At 35.8% G+C, this 22,374-nt stretch overlaps 1 protein-coding gene and 1 pseudogene across 5 annotated transcripts; both read right to left on the bottom strand.

The window, feature by feature from the left end:
- Positions 1–1,464: 1,464 nt before the first annotated feature.
- AGO10 (Stabilizer of iron transporter SufD / Polynucleotidyl transferase) lies at positions 1,465–7,628 on the bottom strand. Of its 4 annotated transcripts, NM_001203535.1 has the most exons (21): positions 7,011–7,400; positions 6,790–6,866; positions 5,951–6,527; positions 5,545–5,756; positions 5,182–5,465; positions 4,985–5,094; positions 4,789–4,895; positions 4,572–4,710; positions 4,370–4,486; positions 4,173–4,280; positions 3,897–4,091; positions 3,634–3,793; positions 3,426–3,547; positions 3,205–3,342; positions 2,984–3,126; positions 2,842–2,904; positions 2,696–2,759; positions 2,470–2,605; positions 2,309–2,382; positions 2,090–2,216; positions 1,575–1,994 (listed from the first exon to the last, which is right to left on the bottom strand). In NM_001203535.1, exons 3-21 carry the CDS (start codon positions 6,431–6,433, stop codon positions 1,810–1,812), a joined length of 2,967 nt encoding a protein of 988 aa, NP_001190464.1. In that variant the 5' UTR covers positions 6,434–6,527; positions 6,790–6,866; positions 7,011–7,400; the 3' UTR covers positions 1,575–1,809. The 4 variants fall into 4 exon arrangements, with proteins under 4 accessions (NP_199194.1, NP_001331600.1, NP_001331599.1 ...); NM_123748.3 differs by lacking the exon at positions 6,790–6,866 and having other exon boundaries at positions 1,465–1,994; positions 7,367–7,628; NM_001344505.1 differs by lacking the exon at positions 6,790–6,866 and having other exon boundaries at positions 1,465–1,994.
- A 5,724-nt stretch (positions 7,629–13,352) lies between these two features.
- On the bottom strand, positions 13,353–20,993 carry AT5G43800 (annotated as a pseudogene; the record flags this gene model as incomplete). The annotated part of the gene is made up of 1 exon: positions 13,353–20,993.
- Positions 20,994–22,374: the final 1,381 nt, after the last annotated feature.

Here is a 22,374-nt window from a genome sequence, read left to right as displayed (position 1 = left end):
AGATTTGATATCTAAATTATCATATTAATTTTTTATTAATTATTATAGTTCACTTCTCATCTTTTTATGATTCTATTTTTGCCGAAAAATAATATCATCATTATAGAAAAATAATTAGAGTTTTTTCGCATATGCCATAATTTGAATTTTTAAAAACGAATATAAACTGTTCAATACATGAAAAAATATTATAACGGGTGAAAAATAGATTTAAGAAAACTTTCTACTGAGTAACAGGTCATAATTTGAAATATTTATATTCAATTTCATACATATTATATTGAAAATTTATAATCTTATATACTACAATAATTAATAACATATTAGATGTGATTCAATTTTTAATACAAGCTGGAAAATCCTAGAATTGACGGGTTTAGATCGATATTAATACAAGATGGTATACTACAGGTGAAACTCTTAAATTAACAATCAAACTACAAGTGTATAATCTTAAACACTAAACAATATAGATAATATCAACAAAACATATACAACTCACAGTTTACTATACATTCAAAATCAAATAAAATAATATCATATATTTTTAAATCATCTTTACAATAAAAGTTTTTAGTTGAACTAAAATATAAGCCTACCTGCGGTATACTGCAGGTTAATATCTAGATTACAAGGCTTATTGGATCTAAAGACAAGTCATCAAAGATTTCCTAAACTGAAGCAAAATATACTGAATATTCAAATATCTATCTGTTACCAAATTATAAACAAATAAGTTCGTAAAACAATTTAATATTTTATATACAAAATCAATTAAATCTTAATCACATAAAAATTAGCACAAAAAAATGTGGTACATTCGGGTCTATAGTAGTTTTGCAAGACTTTTTTGGTGGATTTGGGTAAAAGTGCATTCGGGTCATGTGGTACATTCCCCTATTAAATAAATATGGTGCACTCCTATGTTATTAGCTAAAATGTTTAGATTATAATTCAGAGTCATATTATAAATAAAATTAATATTAATAAAATAAATGGCTTTTTGGCAAGACGGATTTGGAGGGACGTGTTTTTGAATCAACATTAATAAAAAATAAAATATAATTAATCCACTGTTTAAATACGGGTTAAATCATTAATTTATTATTTTTAATAACAATTAATATATATAAATACTTAATAATAATAATAAACTGTAAAAATATAAATATTTTATAAAAATAATATTTACAAGTTTTAATATATATTACTTTTAAAAAATAAATCATCCCGCGGGTTAAAATCTAGTTGGTGTATAAAGTACAAACAAGCATGTGCAAGAACCTAAAGATGTGTTTGTTAGATAAGGAGACAGATCCAAATTTTCCAAAACATATTTGTTTACCTAGAGAGATTCAAATTTTTGGATTTTTATTTCACTTTCCCTATTGAAAAAGTATATTACATTATATTCTTTTTCCAAATATGGCCGAGTATATTGCAATTGACGACAAAAAAAAAAATATTTGTTTATCAAATTTTAGGGCTAAGTTTTTCATTTACAATTTTCCCACGATACTGCAAAGAGAACTAAGTGTTTCATTTACACTAACCACTCTGTAAGTTTAAAAATAAAGCTTGAGGAACCGACGTAAACACTACTGTAGAAGAGGAGGTTTTAACAAAGTCACTGCATCAACGTTATCATCAGCTAAAGTACAACTTTAGAAAAACCCTAATACACTAATTCCTAAAGGCTTAAACCAAACCGACAAAATTTACATAAGAAAAACATTGGTAAATCTAAAGCCGAACTACAAGCAAACAACCAAACTACTTATTAAAACTGATTAAGGAATGTTTGGATTTTTAGCAGTAGAACATTACTCTCTTCACATTCTCCTTCAAGGCTGGTAAAGGCTTCACACCTACGTCTCCGACAGTTGTTGTTTTCGTGTTCTTTTTACCCGGTGATCCGTTGTCTTGCATTATCTCCGGTTCCAGGTAGAAACGTGCTCGAAATGCTGCAAGATGAGCATAATACGCTGGAGGAACTGTACAACATCAGAAAATAAAAGAACATATGAGTTTGCTGATTTTCGTCATATTTGCGGGTACACGAAGAAGAAGAAGAAATGTTGTTATTTACCTATAGAGACCGACCGAGTGCACCGCGCATAGGTATAACAGAGATTGTTAGTCAGAGATTGAATACCATCTGCTGTGAAATTGTTCTCGTCCCAAAGAACATGGTAATGTGCAGGCCTGCTTGTTCCCTAGATCATACAACAAACACAAACAGTGTCATTTTATCTGTATAGTTACGGAAAAGGTCATATTAACGGATATTTCGATAGTTGTTTCGTACCTGAATACCCGCATGGCTACAAAGGTAGAAGTCGAATTCAGTTGGATGACATATTTTAGTGTCAACTACAGTACCTGAAACAAAAGGTGGCAAAGAAGCAGTTAGTTAGTTAGTTAATTATTTCTGTTATGATCTTCTTTCAACCGTTTTTAATAACTAACCTGGTAAGATATTTCCGCTTCGGTCAGTACTGTTTTTGTCTCGGTGATTATTAGCAAACAAACGAGTGTGGTGACGCTTCTGTACAACTATGAATGTCACCGGTGGCTGATAATTCGGTTCAAGCGATGCACAAGCCTAAACAAACACAAACCCGTTTCCGATTATGTAAAATGTTTTGCTAACTTTGTGGCGGATTCATTTCATGCTATGCACAAAAGTTTTTACCTTTCGAATTGCATCCAACTCATAGAGTAAAACTTGATAGAATTGCCCTTCGCTTACTCCATCACTGCGCGAATAAAACAACCATGAGAACTAATTGTGGGTTTTAGATATAATTCTTTTACTTAAATGAGCAAAGAGAGACTTACCGATAAAAGATAATTCGAAGCGGTTTTTGCCCTGTTGCTTTTCTAAATGAGATAAGAAGGTCCCTGTAGAAAGCAAGCAAAAAAACCTTGAGATACACCGATAAAATCAAACTACAAAAACCGAAATATTGCGAGTTATTACCTGATCATACCGCCACTAACAGTACCGCGAACAGGATCTTGCCATGTTTTATACAAATCTTGTATAAGTTCTTGCCTGTGAGCTTGAGCACAAACTAAACCCGCATATTTTGTCACTTCAGGCCAGTCTTGAGAAGCAACAACCTAAAGAAAACAAAAGAAAAAAACTGAGTATAATGAATTTCGATGCTCCACTACTTGATAAAAGTGTATAATCCTTACAGCAGCGATTGAAGGGCTTGACTCTTCCCCGTTCTCTGGGTGAGTCACGTCTGCGCCAAAAATGATTGTCGGTATATCGCTAACCAGTGGTATTCTACAGCTTATGGCGTCTACTAGAACTGTGTTCCTTCCTCCCATCTGAAACCAAACATAGAAAGATCTGAGATTCATAATACTAAAAACAATCGAAAATCTTCGATACAGCAGTAAAAACTATTCACCTTTACGTTGATTTTAAGGGATACATTTGCCAGATACTGTTTGCTAATCTTGAACACATGTTTTGTGAGACAACATTGAGATATCAAACCAAGCTCGGTTTCACAGATTCTCTTAAGATCACCTGAGATTACAAGAAACATTTCGTTTTCATCAAAACCATTACTAAAGAAGGCAAAAGGGTTAAGTTTATGGATGTCGAAATAATACCATAAAGTGAACCGTTGTTATCAGGTAATATTGCCAGCAGAAGCTCTAACTCTTTGCCTTTGGTTTTGTTCATTGAAGTGTGATAAACATGCTTTAGAGCTTTCTCGACTTGATCGGGCCTCGCACTATATATTGGTATCACGGGTTCTGGATTAAACTCCTACAATGATAAACGAAGCAAAGCTTTCTGATAAGAATCACATCGAGTTAAAAGAGAATTCAAACAATGCAACAAGAAAAGAAAAAAAGATGAATATTATTACCATGCCTGAGACTTCACACATCTGACCAAGTTCATTACAAAATCCACGAGCAACGTTTTCTTGAACGCTGCGTGAGAAGTTAACACAGGCCCATCTGCTCACAGTCATCCCGTTGATCATTTTCTTGTTCATCATATTCCACTGACCAACTTGCGGGAGACAATCTTTTTCTTTCCCGTTCTCGTGATACTTAAGCTGTAGCAAGCAAAGAGAGACGAATTAACATAACAGTATTCTCATAGTATGAGCATTCAGAGATCTGTTTAGGTTTTTTACCCATGGAGCTGGAAGAATACGAGCTTCAACAGAAGCTAACTTTTCGCTTATGTTCATGCCAAACTCCTTTGCATATGGATCTTGATCATATGCGTTGTGTTGGACAGTCTATAAAACATTTTTGACAACAAGATTAATCCTCACTTCTAAGTTCTAACTCACAAAGAACCATATAAGATACATGACTAAAAAAATACCCGCAAAATATCGTTTTCTCTGTCCCTCGGCCTTTGGCATGTAACTTTCAAGAGAGCAGTAATCTGCTTCTCATTCAACCTTTTCGTGTACCGTTGTCCCTCGACAATTTTGCATGCCTACATTGGAAATTGAATCAGCGAAAATAGCCAAGAGCTGAAATGTGAAGTCTTGAAACAAACAAACCAGCAGTTTACGGTTTACCTCCATCGGCAAATAGCTTGCCTTCTTTTGGTTTCCAACTTGGAGACATGGCAAATGCGTGTGCTGGATCGTGAATCCATACATCTCTTGGAAATACTCAATAACTGACTTCATAGTACAGTTCTCATCTACTGGAAACCTAAGAATATAAACCAGAAATTAATCTCAATGAAACAAGCCTTAGTAATCAAAGAGTAAGTAAAAAGAAAATACTCACATTAGCTCTCTTGTTGGTTGAGTTGTTAAACCCGCAACACGGTATTTCCTTCTTACATTCGCTCTGTGAGTAACCTCTACTTTCACTCCTCTAAGACCCTTCTTAATCTGTTAAAAATTCCCAAGAAAAAAAACATTCTTGAGGAAACAATCAAGGACTTGAGACAAGATATAATAAGATGAAGAGACTTGTGTACCTTGACGCGATCAGAATCCGACAATGGCTTCGACAAGACATCCTTTCCAAGAAGCTGTGCTACAAACTCTATCACTGGAAGAGGCTCGATGAATGCAGCTGAAGCCATATCTACAAAGTAAGGAGAATAACATTAAGATTGGGCTGACTTATAAAATAAAACCAAAACTGTAACAATCTCTTAAGTCAAATCTTTACCGATATTTAGTGATAAACCCATTTGAGTTGGTCTAATACTCTGGTAAAACCCACACCATGACTCTAACCCTTCACCGAGTCGCTGCGGTGTTTTAATATCAGGCGAAAAGAAAGATCTTCCAACGGGACAAAACCTCTTAACCGACAACTCCCTGAGTACAATATCAAGAATCTGCACCGCCTCTTGCGGACAATCTGCCCGTTTACCAGCTAGAAACTCGCCTAAGTGATGCATATTTGCCCGTGCAACAAACTTGATTGCCACCTTATATGATCTCTCCCTTCTACAAAGCAAAATGTGTCAATTTCAATATAAAACTACACATAACAAAATCAATCACCTAAAGAACCTTAGACACTTACTTAGGGCCATTGATGATACCGTCATCTTCATCAACAATCTTAACACTGAACTCCTTCCAAGTAAAAGGAAGTTCTCCAGCAGTGTAAAGACTTTTCCGGCCATCGTAAGCCGGAAGTCTCCTCCCGAGATCAGACTCTTTGTAAAGTCTAACTAACTCAGCAATTATAGCTCTGTTAACACTCTTTGATGACACTTCAGGAGTAATTGTAACCTGCAAAACATTAACCAAATGTCAATGGACCCAAATAAGCAATAAGAACAACATTAAAATCTAACTCTCTCTCCTTCATTAAATTTCAAACCTTTTTTCAGGAAACCATCTAAAGGTTCAAGCTTTGTTTCTCATTACAGCAAAAACTAAAAAAAAGGCAAAAAAAATCTTAACTTTTTCTAATAAAAACTTACATCATACTGATTCAAATCCTTGGTAGGCAAATCAGCGAGAAAGTGGTTAGCTTTAACAATGCATTTAGTTCCAAGTGTTCCAAATCCAGGTCTTGGAGCAAAGTTTGAGTTTTTACGAACACCCATCTGCATCTGATGATTCACAGCGACAATCTCACCGGCGGTGGCGACGGAGACGGCGGAGGAAGTGGTTTGACTTGGCGGTGGCGGTTTACGAGGACGAGAGCTAGGTCTCATACAAACATCTCCTTGATCAGATTTTCTTCCACCACGGTTTCTCCTCCGGCTACGATTCTTTGACGGTGGTGAAGGTGAAGAAGCTTGACTCTGAGTAACCGTCGCCGGAGTAGTCACCGTCACCGGAGAAGGAGAAGGAGGAGGGATTTTACCGTTTTGAACGGTTTTTGGATTGTGGTGCTTTAAAGGTTGGGTTTTGATAACTAAGTGAGTCTCAGAGCTATCTTTCATTTGCCTAATCGGCATTTTTTGTTGTTTGGATTTTCAAAAACTCTTTTTCTCCACTACAAAAAGAATGAAACAAAACTTAAAACTGATCCCTTCCTTGGCCTTATTCTACCTGCAAAATCATGAGGATGAAAGAAAAATAAGTACAAACAAAAAATAATTATAAGAAAATGTCAGATTGCATTAAATGGAGAAAATCCAGAAAACAAAACCATGATGATGGTGTTTTGGGTTAAATTTAATAATAAAAATCAAAACTTTGAAACAGTGAAGTAAAAAATGTTGTTGTTCTAGTTTCTTCTATTACAAAGTTTCAGAAACCAGAGAGGTAAAAAAAAACAGAGATTAAAACAGAGTCTGAAGTATATACATACAGTGTTACAGAGATAGATGTAGTTTTTTTCTCGATAAAAAAGAGAGAGACAAGAAACCATGAAATTAGAAGAAAACACTGTAAAGACCAAGAATAAAAGGAACCAATCACCAGAAGTTTTTTTTTTATTTTTACAGTTTTTGTTTTCATTAAGAAGAATCACAGACAAAAACAAGGAACAGAGATTAAAGCTTTAAGTGAAATGGGGGAAATTGGGAATACCCAGAAGACAAAACCGGAGAAAGCTTTAATCTTTTGTCTCTATTTGAAACCGGAAAATGAGATCCCGGAGAAAACCCAAACAGATAATTACAAAGATTTTAATCGAAAAATCGAAGCTTTTTTATTTTAATTTTATTTTGCTGTGAACTTTGGTGTGAGAGAGAGAGAGTGAAAGATAAAAACTAAGAGCAAGTGAACAAAGTGAAGGAATAAACATCGAAAAGAGCAGTGGAAATATCAATATCTCCAAGAAGAATGAAAATTTTATTTTATATAAGTGAATTTATTGCTACGGAGAGAAAATGACCCGTCCGCTATATTAAAAAGAAATACAGTAAAAAAAATAAAACACTCACCGACCAATGAAGAAGAAGAGTGACGCTAGAGAAGATAGCTTTCCTCTCAATGTGGAGAAAATATCTCAGTAGGAAGAGAAAGAGGAAGATGATGATGATGATGATGAAGACGAAGAAGAAGAGAAAAAGATTGATTTTGTGATGTAGAAAATTTTGAGAGAAATTTATGTCTTTTAAGGACGCATGCAAAAGAGGTTTGCTTTTGGGGTTTTGGTCTCTTTTAAAAATCACGTGTAAAGAGGCTTTCTTTCTCTCTCTCTCCACCCGCAGACTCAGGCTCTCAGCCTCATCTCAGTCTCTCTTTTTCTTTACTCTTCTTCACTTTTACTAATAAAATGAGAAATAAAGTTTGTTTTTCTTTGGTTTTACACTTTGCTAATAATGAATGTTTCATTAAGTACAAATTTCTTCTTTTTGATAAGCACAATGTGTTTGGTTTATGGCAGCAACTATTTATTTATGGATGGTAATGATCAGTTAGTTATTTTTTTTTCGTCTCTTATTACATCATTGTTACAAGATGGTACTATAATTCTCTAATCTTATTATAAAAAATGTATATACAGTATTGTTTATGCATAGCAAATTTAAAATTTAATTAGTTTTTTACAATAGATAAAAATACAATAAAACAATTTAACAAACGGATAGTTTTACCATTATCAGAAGAATCAAGGATGGACGGTTTTTAACAAAGGAACACGGAAAATGATTACATACCTGATGTAAACACAAAAAGTTTCACTTGGTACTTGGTATAGAAATATTGTTCATCTTTTTCATTTGAGTTGTCAAACATTGTTTCATAACAAATGGTTTAAATAGAAGCTAATGGATGTGTAGCCGTTCACGAACTCATCTAATCAGATAAACGTTAGTTGTGTATATCAACAGTCGTCGGCATTGTCATTGTCGTCATTTGGCTCAACCTAGTTGTAGAGTTAAATACTTAAATCTAATCTTAGTTGTACGTTTGCGCCATCTATTTAAACGAAACAAAAATTGGACTTTTGATGTTGGAAACTAGTCTAGGTTAGTTTCCGCCGGTGAATGTGGATTGTCTAGTTTGTGATAAAGTGTTACAACTGCAAATTAGCATCATCATTAAAATGTACTACTTTCCCAATTGCTCCTAATTGTATACTTCGAAATTGGGCTTAATTAATAGAGAAAACGACTAGACCACGACTTTGCATGATTACACCCTTTACTATTTTTGTGACCATTTGTACATATTTATTGAATTAGATTTTATTGGATATGTATAGACAGATTTCTTTATGTGTCAGCTTATTGCAGCTGCTTAAGCTTGATGGCCACTTTCTTTGTGGTCCGTTTAGTACCACTAACGTAGTGTATGTATTTATACATACATTTATATAAATTTACATAAGAAATATTCGTGGAGAAAAATAGTAAATGGTTTACATGTAAGAAAATACATAGTAAATGTTTTATATTTTTTAAAATAATAAAAGCAAATGATAATTACACACACGGAAGAAGGAATAATTCGAACTTGCAGTCTTTTCTTTTCTTTCTGCAGACCCCATTTCGTGACTCTACTACAACCTCATTAATTTTGTTTTCTTCCACTATTTTTTTTTTTCTTTTGTTTATAACATACTCCATGAGACTACATGAAACGTCCGATCATAAGAAAAAAAACCTACATGAAACAAAATTCATTCGAGCTATTTTAACTTTTGACATTGTTTTTTTTTTACGAACTTGGCTCTAAAACCTTCGATATATCACAAAAACAAAGACAAAACTTTGGTAATTGATCTGTAGAATTCCACTTATTTTTCAGGTTAGAATATACAGTTCAAAGTTTATTCAAAACATAATACTAGTCATTGAATAAATTTAGCAAAAATTAGTTTCTTTAGAAAAATAAGTAAATATCAAAATAGTTTAATATGATCAATTCGAATACAATGATATCTCTATAAGCTACAAGGTTCCTTCTGGTACGAGGAAGTTGATAATTAGATATGCAAACCACCGGCCTATAATTATATGGCTTAAGTTAATCTATTAAGGAATGTATTTTTTATAGAAATCTTGTTCAAGGAATGTATTTTTATAGTAAACTTGTTCAACTGACTCGAGTGTGATATGTAACGGTTGGTAGAGATCTTTTGGCAGCAAATGGGAGAAAGTGTAACGTTCTTTACATGGAAATAAAAACAAAGAGGATGTGATTTTCATGCTAATATTCGCGAAAGCATTTGTCTTTTTTATAATTAGGGTTTGATGGTTCTCCCGCAAACGTAATGTTAGCGTTTAATCTAATTATAGAAATTATTTTCAACAGTTTTGGATCGTTTTATACCTTTTAAAATCGCCGAATTTAAAGTTCATTGCTGCAAGTATTTGATGTTGCAATAAGTATCAAATTAAACCTACAACTTCCAACTAATTAAGTTTTTCAAAATAAACCTACAAATAATACTCAACGACAATTCTGTTCGCAACAATAAAATTAAAACATTGTAACGTAAATCTATAATTAGCCATTAATAAATATTAAATTATTTATAATTATTATATAAAAAATTAAGTATTATAGTTTCAAAAGAAATAATTTAGAGAGGTTTGACTGTTTTAGTGGGATAGTGAAATTTATTAGTAATAAATTTAGATGATTACAATTTGTGAAGAGTGGTGTGTATAATCAAGTAGAAGAACCTCCACTTGAAGTAAGATGCACCTCAGGGCCCCTACTTCATTGGCCCTACAAGGAAAATATCCGCCGTGAGATCGATCATAATCATGACGAAACCTCCTTTTTTTTTATTTTCCCTCTGTGAAACTAAAATATAATTTTTTCTCAATAAGATTCAAAGTACTTGTTGGCACCAACACAAAAAAGTTCCAAAATATTCCGAAAATATTACGATGAATGATGATGACATTGTTGGACTAATGGGGAAAGCTGAGAGCACTGTTTTGAAATTTGTTTTTCTAATGATAAAAATGAAAGTACACAGTTTACATATGTACTATAAAATAACCAATATTCGAAGTAATATATGAAACTCTTAATAGAATATTAATTGAAAAACTCTTACTTTATAGAAAAATTTATAGAGTCTAATTTTTTTTGAATTAATCAAATGCTAAACACCAAAAACTCTTACTTTTATGTATTAAAACACCAAATACATAATGGATGATTTGCACATTGTATGTAGCATAATCATCCATTATAGTCTATACTACTTTTTCACTGGTAAATTCAATATTGTCTATAGACGATTAAAGTGTATCATCTATTATTTTTTAGTTAGTACCAGAATTTTCAAATCCTACCAATATTTAGGTTTATATATCTTGTGATATTTATCAGATCATAAACAAAATTTTAGAACATAACAAATGCAATTCGGCAATCAATTGAAATTGTTTGAAAATGCTTCTTTTTTTTTGCCGATTATCATACAAAAAAGTGCACATTGTTCGCTACAATTAAATCGTTGAACATGGCTGCTGTTCTAACCTTGTTTCAAGAAAACAACGATTATCTAATTGTACCTTATCTAGATGATCTCAAATTCGAGTAGACACATCACCTTCATATATAGACTGATAACATTCAAAAATCTATGTGAACTTTTGTACATCTTCTCCTTTTCTCTTACTCCGGTCCTATTAAGTTTTTTTTCTCACAATACAAGTGTCATGAAATATTAATTCGACCAATAACCAGAAAATTTATACAATTTGCTGACATATTTTTCTAATTATGATTCACGCAAAGCACACATACATACTGCGTACACATGCATGTGATATGCTAAACGAATCTATAAATGTATATGCGTGTGTAGGTATAATATCATATGTGTTAGTTTTGTCACGGTGGTAGCTATAGGGTTATGGGCATGGTTTGTTTTGGAGCGACGCATGTTTTCTTTTATTTCTTATAATTGTTTACTTTGTTTTCAAATTCAGATAATATGACAAATTATAATTTTTAAAACTCCAAGGATAACATTTTAAGATAATAAATCGTATTGTTTTGCATGTGTTTCGCATACACCATTAAGATCGTATTTTAAAAAGTTTGATATGAGGTCAAAAATTACTTCGCTTGGTCTTCATTGTCCTTCTTTGTCTAGTGTTTACTCCTTCTATTTTATCAATTAAATAATCGAATTAGTTGAACTTAATTCCGTATCTCGAAGGGAGACAAGTGATAAATTGAGAAATATTCTCGTAGTTGAACTCTCCATATGTGGTTGTGCAAAGTGGTATAAACTAGAGGTTTGCAAAAGAATATAGGGATGTTGCTCTGATGTAAGGTTGGAGCCTTTTGTTATAGCATGGAGATTTTTTTAAATATGAGGATCCGAGTGAACATAAATTTGTTTTTTAATAAATCCAAAATTAATTTAAAATTAATTATATTGGTTGAGATTCCTGAATAATTGTAAGATCCATAATTTATCAAATGTATATCTTAATACATGCAAATCTCATATACTCTCCATGTTTTACGAAGAGTATCAGAGTGTCGTTCAAGAGTTTTATTTTTGTTTTATAAAGATTAAAGAGTGTCATGTTACATTTTCAATGCGACTTTTAAAACTAATTTTCTAATTTATCTTTAATTCAAAGCTAATTATGTTGAATTTAAGTCATTAGAACCAAAAACAATATTTTTTTCTTTCACTCCTTCATTTCTTTTTTTGGTGCTATGTTTCTCTTTTTTTCTGCTCTAGTCTCTGCTTATTTTACTTCACATGATTCATGTGTATCACTTACTGTGAAAACTAAGAAATTTTGAAGTCAAATGAAATCTCGAGTAATTGCCAAAAGATAAAAAAAAATCTCTAATTAAATATCTCCACTTATAAAATTAATACAAATAAATATATGCACATCCTAATAACTTATTTTTATTACTTTTTCTGTATATCTCTATAAATACTTATTTTCATATACAACATTTTTTTATTCAATATTCAATGTCTTATTCTTCCCCAAAAATAATCAATTTTTTGTTTGGAATAGATGCCCTAGAAGCCAATACAAAACACGGTTATTGTTCATGTTGAACGCTTAACAACAAACAAAAAAAGCTTTAAAATTTGTTAGTTAACTCTATATTCTAAAAAAAAAAAAAACTTGGGTTCATCTTGAGTTATATCTGAAAATCCGGATGAACCAAGAACTATATTCCCCAAACTCAGAACCACTGAGTTTTACTTTATTAGAAATCTGATTAAGAAGTTTACAACTACCTTAATAGGTTTTACACAAGATCTAAACTACTTTAGTTTGTCACCTTAGATTTCCTAACACACACAAGAGATAATCACAAGAACACACTCTTTGATTTCTCTAGAATCCTAATCAGAGTAAACCTTACTCTCTCACAATGAAAAGCTTTGCACTTACTTTTCACAACTATCACGGCCAAGTCTAACAAGAACCTTAGCACCTCTATTTATACTATCGAGGTCTTTGGTCTTCTAGGTTAGCCTTCGAGATCTTGGATCACACCAAATCTTCGCGCGAATATCTCCTCTCCAAACTGAACTCATCCTGTTGTGATTTCCACGTCATTCGTTCATTTGGCGATATATCCACGTCAGCATCAATTACTTGATCTTCACTTTAGTCTTCTGAAACAGCTTCCAGCTTGTTCCAGCAATCAGCACTCCTTCTGGTCTGTCCTGATAGAGGGTGCACTAACAATCTCCCCCTTTTTGATACAATTTGTCAATTCAAGCAATCCTGCAAGAAACCCCTAAAAGAAAACTCACAAGCACACATCAAGTCATAGAGATAATAAGCAGCGGAAATAACCAATAGAGGGTCTCATCATAGATTGCATAAATAAGTTTTTAAGATTCAAAAAACATCATTCATTACTTAGAAGAACAACTACTAAAATCAAAATAGCATGATTAACAACCAAAGCTTAAAAACTCCCCCTTAATCCTAAACTCCCCCACAACTAGACCTAGACATCCTAAGAAGATTGAGTATCTTCATATCCTTCTTCGTTGTCAACATCAAGAGAGTTCACAAACGAATCAGAGTTCTCAGGGGACCACCCTTCATCAACTGGCGGTACATAGTCGTCATCGGCTTCAGGTTCAAGACCTTGTGCCTCAACATCTGCATTCACACCTTGAGAACTGTGAGAGGAAGACGAAACCAACCCATAATCTCCCCCTGCTTGTATGACATAATTGATCAAAAACTCTATCTAACACACTAACAAGGAAAGCAGACACTAAGTAAAAGACTGGAAATCATACCTTCAATGCGTGTTGCTATTGTTGTTAGCAAGGTAGAGACATGCCTTAAGTCTCCAGGTAAGGACGTGCCAAACAAATACTCTCCTCGACGCTTTGGATGTTCAATCCCACCACGAACGTCTGGATTAAACAGCTTTGGGTGAGGACCAGGCTTCTCATAGTTTTCCAGTGTTATCACTCGCTGAAACATCAACACTCTGTAGATGAGATTTGGAAATGGCAGGATGTTCTGAATTTGTCCAGGAGAGCGAGCAGCTTTTTCTACTTGATCATAGACTAGCTTTCCAAAATTAAAAGGAATCCGCTCATTCAGAAGATACAGCATCTTAGCACGATCAACAGTGACATTCGAGTTATTCTTCGAAGGAATCCAGTTGATGCAACAAATCAAATATAGACCAGCGAGATGAGTAGGCATGACCGGAGTGCGAAGATCCTTCCAAGTGACGACTTTCCCATCAGATAGGTACTTAGCAAGAGCATGTTTGGACATAGTCACTCTCTCGAATTCAGCCTTGGCATGCCACTTAATAGCCGGAGATCTGAACGTCTTGTTAATCATCTGAGGAGAGAACTCATACATTTTGCCTCTAACAAAGACTTTGGACTTCTTAGTTTCCTCATTGAAAATATGGAAATTAGCATAAAACTCCCAAATCACTTCTTTCACAAACGGATCGATCTCTGCTACAGTGTCTAGCAAGTGATTATCCTCTATCACTTTCATCATGTCACGCATCTCTGGAGGACCACGCGGCACATACCTTTGCTCATAGGGATCACGAAGCTTGAAATCCTTGTACCTCTCAACCCCTTGGCTTGTGAGAAATTGAATCGTCAGTGGCTCATAAGGAGGTGTCCAAATGGATGGATCCGCCGCATCTCTCTCAGCCTGATGATGTCGATGGATGCTACATCGATCCGACGGGTCATAAGGCAGACGCCCTCGAGATGAAAAGGCGTTTCGGAGGAGGTCTGGTGCGGGATCGTTAATTGGAGGAGCCGTCGAGGTCTTCGGAGGCAGATCTGAGACCGGAGCAGGCGAGTCATCGGGTGCGTGAGACGGAGGAGGCGGAGCCTCAGCGGCTTGCTTTGACGGGACGGCGACAGGAGAACGAGCAGCTTTGGGATCGGGCACCGCGTCGTCGGAGCTGCTGTCGGAGTCATCGGAGATTATCGTCGGAGCTGTACGCCGTGCGTCGCGTCGTGTTCTTCCCACGATTGGAGTTGTAGCCGGAGCAGATGGAGCAGCACGCCGGGCTTCGCTGCGTGTTCTCGCCACAGCTCGAGTGTTAGCCGGAGCTCTTGTCGGACGCCGGGAGTCACCGCGAGTTCTTACCATCGCTAGAGTCTTAGGGTTAGGATAGGAGAATTTTCGATTTCCCCTTCAATTTCTTCCTTCGATTTTGATTTATGCAAATCAAGCAACTCAAAACCAAAAATTAGTGCTAACCGGTTTTGTGGTCCGGTTAAAATCAGATAAAACACATCAAACCGAAATTGACACCTCTTAACAGTAAACCAAGATCGATGACAAAATCAAATTTAATTACCTCTGGAGCTCAACTTATTTTTCTGAGGCCATCTTGAATCACATAGAACAAGTCCCCATTAGTATCAGCAAAGTGATAACCATCTCTCGCTCATACTGAGGTCCAGAACTGCCCCAGAGGTGATTGTACAGTACTAAGCTTATGGTAACTTGATTCAAAAAATTCAGGGCATAATCTGCTGACACAACACAAACAAAATGTCGATTCTCCAAGAGTAGTCTTCACACGTCATATCTCAGAGTGCTAGCAAGTCCTTGTAAACAAGAAGTGTGACAAACTGTGCAGCAACATTCAGGCTATTGATCAAATATAAGTCTGATCTTTTGTATTCAGATCTTATTATTGCTTCTTACTGCTCCTTTCTGCAGAGAGACGAGATGTCAGAGAGAAAATTTGTTTTTGCACCCCTTCTTTTTTTTTTTTTTTTTAATATTTCTCTTATCTTGTTGCAGGGTGTATTGATGCTCTTTCTTACTTGTTCTCTCAATGTTTTTGTTTGACATCTCTTCTCTCCAAAGTGTAGGTGAACAAGATTTCTCCTTTGTTCCCATCGGGTTAGTGACAAGATTTCTCCTTTGTCCCCCGTAACTTAGATAAGCTCATGCTTCATCTTATGAAATGAAATGCTTCTTTTCTGCCCCTTTCTGCATTTCATCCCTTCCTTAATGCTCTACACACTGTGTCTGTCACATACTTTACTGACTTTGCATCTCCAAACCATGAAGAGTAGCTCTTTCTCTTGGTGAACTTTTTACAGCAGAAGATTTGAAAACCGTTTATGACACTGTGTAAAATAGATATGAAAACTTGCTACTCACTGTACAACCAACCCTGTTTCAGCACAAACACTCATCAAGAAGATAGTTAGACTTCACCAATACCCAGGGACTTTTGCAAGTTCACAAACGTGTTCAAGTCCAAAGGCTTTGTGAAAATATCAACAAGTTGAATTTCAGTAGGCACATGTTCTACGGTAATTTGTTTTTCTTCAACTAATTCTCTAACAAAATGATGTCTTATAGCTATGTGTTTAGTGACTGAGTGTTGTACCGGATTCTTAGATATGGCAATAGCACTTTCATTATCACATTTAACAAGTAAAGGGTCAGGAAAAGTCATACCGTAATCCAAACCCATTTGTCTCATCCAAAGAAGTTGAGTGCAGCAGCTTCCAAGTGCGATGTACTCCGACTGAGTCGATGATAAGGACACACAATTCTGCTTTTTACTGTGCCATGAAATGAGATTACTTCCTAAAAAGAACACTCCTCCTGTGGTACTTCGACGATCATCAAGATTCCCTCCCCAGTCAGCGTCACAGTAGCCTACAAGTACTAAGCTTGTATCTCTGGTGTAGTTGAGTCCATAGTTTATAGTTCCACTCACGTACTTAATGATCCGCTTCACAGCTAGGAGATGAGATGCCTTTGGATTCGATTGATACCTTGCACACAAACCTACACTGAGGCATAGATCAGGTCTGGTTGCAGTCAAATAAAGTAGACTTCCTATCATTCCTCGATACAACTTCTCATCCACTTTTACTCCTTTTTCATCCTTGAACAATTTCGTGGTAGTGCTCATAGGAGTTGGAGCAGGCTTGCTGGAACACATACCGAACCGTTTCACCAGATTCTGTGCATAGGTGCTTTGCGAGATAGTAATCCCTTCATCAGTCTGATTGATTTGCAAACCCAGAAAATACTTAAGTTCGCCTACCATACTCATTCTGAACTCAGTCGTCATTGTCTTCACAAACGTTTTGACCAACTTGTCGGATGTGCCTCCAAACACAATATCATCAACATAGATTTGTATGATGATAATGCCATGAACATCGTTCTTGACAAACAAAGTTTTGTCTACACTTCCTCGTGTATATCCTTGAACAATCAGAAAGGTAGTAAGTCGTTCATACCACGCACGAGGTGCCTGCTTCAAACCATACAAGGCCTTTTTCAACTTATACACATATTCTGGAAATTCAAGATTCTCAAAACCTTTAGGCTGCTCAACATACACTTCCTCCTCTATGATTCCATTCAGAAAGGCACACTTGACGTCCATTTGATGCAGTTTGAAACCCATTCCACAAGCTGTTCCAAGAAGAAATCTTATGCATTCAAGTCTTGCAACTGGAGCAAAAGTTTCATCAAAATCAAGTCCTTCAACTTGTGTATATCCTTGAGCAACAAGTCTAGCTTTGTTTCTGGTGATATTTCCGACTTCATCAAATTTGTTTTTGAAAATCCATTTAGTACCAATGACATTCACCTGTGGTGGTCGTGGCACTAGATCCCAGACTTGGTGTCTTGAGAATTCTTCTAATTCCTCTTCCATAGCCAAAATCCAGAAATGATCCTCTAATGCCTCCTTGACATTTTTCGGTTCCACAATGGATACAAAACAAGAGAACATTATTTCTTCAAAACACGCAAATGAGGCCATAACTCTGTGTTTTTGTTTAATTCCAGCCAGCTGTCTATAGTCCTGCTTGACTCCTCTTGTTACTCTTTCACCACTAGGATCTCCTATTATATCCTTTGAAGCATGATCTCTATGGACTTGAGCCGGAGGTACTTCCTCATCCGATTCTTCTCCAGACTTGTTGATATCACCATTGTCAAATTGATTATCATTTCTTTCTTCTCCATGATTATTTGAGATAGACGTTTGTGGCTCATTTCTGTTTCTGACAATAATTTGCAGTTCAGGCATACTTCCATCATCAAACACGACATTCATTGATTCTTCAATCTTTCCCCTCTGCTTATTCCAAACACGATAAGCCAAACTGTTTGTAGCGTATCCAAGAAAGAACCCTTCTTCACTGCGAGAATCAAATTTTCCCAGCTGGTCTTTGTCGTTCATGATGTAACAGACACATCCAAATACTCTGAAGTAGCTCAGATTTGGCTTCTTACCCTTCCAAATTTCGTATGGTGTCTTGTCAGATCCCAACCTTACGTAGACTCGATTTATCACGTAACATGCTGTACTAATAGCCTCAGCCCAAAATTTCTCAGGAACTCCATTTCCATGAATCATGGCTCTGGCCATTTCTTGAAGTGTCCGGTTCTTTCTCTCAACAACTCCGTTTGACTGTGGAGTTCTAGGTGCTGAGTATTGATGAAAGATTCCTTGAGACTCACAAAAACTGTTGAATGCTTCGTTCATAAACTCTCCTCCTCGATCACTTCTGATTTGCTTAATTCCCATCTTCTTCTCATTTTTCAGTTGAAGAGCCAGAATTTTGAAGCTGTTGGCAGTTTCTGATTTTTCCCTGATAAAACGAACCCAAGCATATCGTGAGAAATCATCAACCAAAACAAAAACATACCTTTTGCCAGCAATGCTTTCTGTCTGCATTGGTCCCATAAGGTCCATGTGAATCAGGTCAAGAACTTGAGTTGTCTGAATTCCTTCAACCCTCTTGTGTTGAACTCTAATCTGTTTTCCTTGGTTACAGGCACCACACACAATTTTCTCAATGTGCTTCAACTCAGGCACTCCTCTAACCATTTCCTTGTTCACTAGCTTTGACATGCTCCTTGCATTCATGTGACCCAGACGTTGATGCCACAGCACCGGATCCTCTTTCTCAGCTCTAAGACAGATTTTAGGTTCTTCCCACATATAACAGTTGTTCCCAGTTCTAACTCCTGTGAGAGTATTTTGGTTTCTCTCATTGGTCGCCCAACATTTTACTTTGTTGAAACTCACAGTCAGACCTTCATCACAAAGTTGACTTACACTAATCAGATTAGCTGTAAGTCCTTCCACAAAATAGACATTAGTGAGATGTGGTTTTTCTGTTTCAGTCAGATCACCTTTCCCTTTGATTCTGCCTTTTGCTCCCCCACCAAACATGACGTTACTTTCTTTGACAGATGAGTAATTATTTAGATTAGCTTGACTTCCTGTCATATGTCTAGAAGCTCCACTGTCAAAGTACCACGGTTTTTTCACCCCTTCTGCAATAGAAGTGTATGCAACATGGCAATAGAGATCCTCTCTTCTCACATACATCTTGGAATTTCTTCCCTGATGTGGATATAGCTTCCCTTGTCTCTTCAGCTTGCTCAACCTAGCTGCATATCTGTAGCAGTATCTCTGAATATGACCATGTCTTCCACAGTAGTAGCATTCGTAACCTGTCACAGTTCTCTGGGAATGATAGTGATTTTGATTCTGATACTTGCGTCTTGCTGGAACAGAATTAGACTTGCTTCGAAACACAGATTGACTTTGTGTTGGAGCAGCAGCTTTGCTTCGAACAAAATTCGTCTTTGTACTCGATCCACCACCATGATATCCTAAACCAAAATTTGATTTTCCCACTCTTCCAGCAGCAAGTATACTATCCAAATCTTTTGTTCCTTTGTTCAGCATATGAATCTTCTTTCGAGTGTCACTAAGATCTTGAGAAAGTTCTCTGTTTTTCTCTTCCTTTGCACTGTATTTTAAGATCATTTCAGACTTTATCTGATTTGCAACAGCTAACTCTCCTTTCAGTTGTTCAATCTGCTCTTGGACTTTCACCTTCTCTTCCAGCCAGATGACTTTCTCTTTACTCAGTACCAACCAATTTTCATACAATTTCCTGAATTCTCCATCAACATCCATTTCAACGTCTGATTCATCATCAGCTGAAATTTCTTCTTTTTCACATCCTACTTCACTGTCCGAACTGTCAGAACTCACATTATCATCTTCAATGATTCCTACAAAAGACACAAATCCTTTTACATCTTCTTCCGAATCTTCATCATCAGAGTCACTGTCACTTTCAGCAATATAGGATCTATCAGGTTTAGACTTGGACCCGATGCAATCAAACTTGGTATGTCCGATACCTCTACACTCTGAGCACTTGAGATCTTTTCTCTTTAAAGAGGGACACTCAGCTTTGATATGTCCGTACCCTTGACATTCGTGACATTGAATTTCACTTCTCTTTGAGTTACGATCTCTGTCTCTGTCTCTGTCTCTGTCTGAACCCTGATTTCTTGCAAATCCTCTTTTCTCAACTCGTTTCATTGCTCTGCTGAAGTTTTTAGCCATCATACTCATTGAATCTTTTAATTCCTGAATCTCGTTTTTCTCTGATGATACAGCTAATGCAACTCCTTTAGAGTAGCCTCCCTTTCCTGAAGTGATTTCCAACTCATATGCTTGAAGCATTCCTACTACTTCTTCGAAATCTATCGTGTCAGTGTCCAGCGACGTCCCCATAGCAGTTCTCTTGCTTTCGAATCTAGATGGAAGACATCTCAGCAGTTTCTTGACCAATTTCTTGTCTTTGTATTTTTTCCCAAGATTATGTGCTTCACTTGCTATAGCACTTATTTTTCCACTAAACTCCTCAATGTTTTCAGATTCGTCCATAGTGAGATTTTCAAACTGAGAAGCTAACATATCGATTCTGGACCGTTTGACACTGCTAGTACCTTCATAAGCTTTAGCGAGTTTATCCCACGCTTCTTTAGCTGACTCACAGTTTTGAATTCGCTTGAACTGATTCTGATTTACAGAGTTGAAAATCAAAGACAGAGCTCTTGAGTTTGCCGTGGCCTTTGCTTCTTCTGCATCAGTCCACTGATCTTCAGTTTTCAGCACATCCTCTCCGTTTTCCCCTTTGACAACCGGAGCTTTCCATCCAACACTAGTGGCAATCCAGGCTTCCTTTCCCAGACCACGTATTAGAGCTCTCATCTTTACTTTCCAGTGACCGTAATTTCCTTTTTCCAGCATAATTGCCTTACCAACCGCAACGAACTCTTTGGGGTAGTCCATCCTCTCCGCAGGATCTGCACCTGTTGTTAAGTACAACTTGGTTCAGATGCCTGCTCTGATACCAATTGAAAATCCGGATGAACCAAGAACTATATTCCCCAAACTCAGAACCACTGAGTCTTACTTTATTAGAAATCTGATTAAGAAGTTTACAACTACCTTAATAGGTTTTACACAAGATCTAAACTACTTTAGTTTGTCACCTTAGATTTCCTAACACACACAAGAGATAATCACAAGAACACACTCTTTGATTTCTCTAGAATCCTAATCAGAGTAAACCTTACTCTCTCACAATGAAAAGCTTTGCACTTACTTTTCACAACTATCACGGCCAAGTCTAACAAGAACCTTAGCACCTCTATTTATACTATCGAGGTCTTTGGTCTTCTAGGTTAGCCTTCGAGATCTTGGATCACACCAAATCTTCGCGCGAATATCTCCTCTCCAAACTGAACTCATCCTGTTGTGATTTCCACGTCATTCGTTCATTTGGCGATATATCCACGTCAGCATCAATTACTTGATCTTCACTTTAGTCTTCTGAAACAGCTTCCAGCTTGTTCCAGCAATCAGCACTCCTTCTGGTCTGTCCTGATAGAGGGTGCACTAACAATATCTAACACATAATTGAAAATAAAAATAAAAACAAAGTTCCCTACGTACAGAATTAACATAGACAAACTACTCCAACAAGTTTCGCAAGCTTGGTAAACTTGCTTAAACAAATACTCTATAATGATAACGATTTGTCATTTGACCATTTGGGCATTATATATTCTTAATTCTCTTAAATTTTTTAATTTAGTTGGCAGAACAAAACATATTCTTGGCAGAAATTCGATGGGGTTCCTATGATGTTCAATGCACGCGTGTGACGTTTTAATCATTGTAAATTCATATTTGTCAACAAATACAGTTTAGTTTAATCAGTTAAGCAGAAAATTTTCATTTAACAATGCCTTAGCCTATGTACTTTCTTAGCATTATTTAAATTACAATCTAGCATTTGTAAGAATTGCATGTGTGTGTGTTTAATTGGTTAAGAGACCCTTCAAAAAGAAAAGAAAATTGGCTAGGTGACCAAACTATATATAAATTAAGCAAGTTATGATTATAAGAAGAAATGTATATAATTCTAATATACATATTCATTTTTAAAATTTGCTTAGTAAACTTTGAAAGACGACAAAATAGACATTTAAATCTACGATTAAAGCAAACTTTGGGGGGAATTCCATATGTTTTTATGGGTGCCCTAATTTCTTATTGCTTCTTGGAAAGTTCACACTTGATAAGCACACGATAAATCTTGCACGTTGGAGTATAAACATTTTTTTTTGGAGTATAAACATTTCATTTATGTATTTATAATTCACTA

This window comes from Arabidopsis thaliana, chromosome 5, assembly GCF_000001735.4.
Source record: "Arabidopsis thaliana chromosome 5, partial sequence".
NCBI classification, from domain to species: domain Eukaryota; kingdom Viridiplantae; phylum Streptophyta; class Magnoliopsida; order Brassicales; family Brassicaceae; genus Arabidopsis; species Arabidopsis thaliana.
This window is presented reverse-complemented; position numbering and strand designations above follow the sequence as displayed.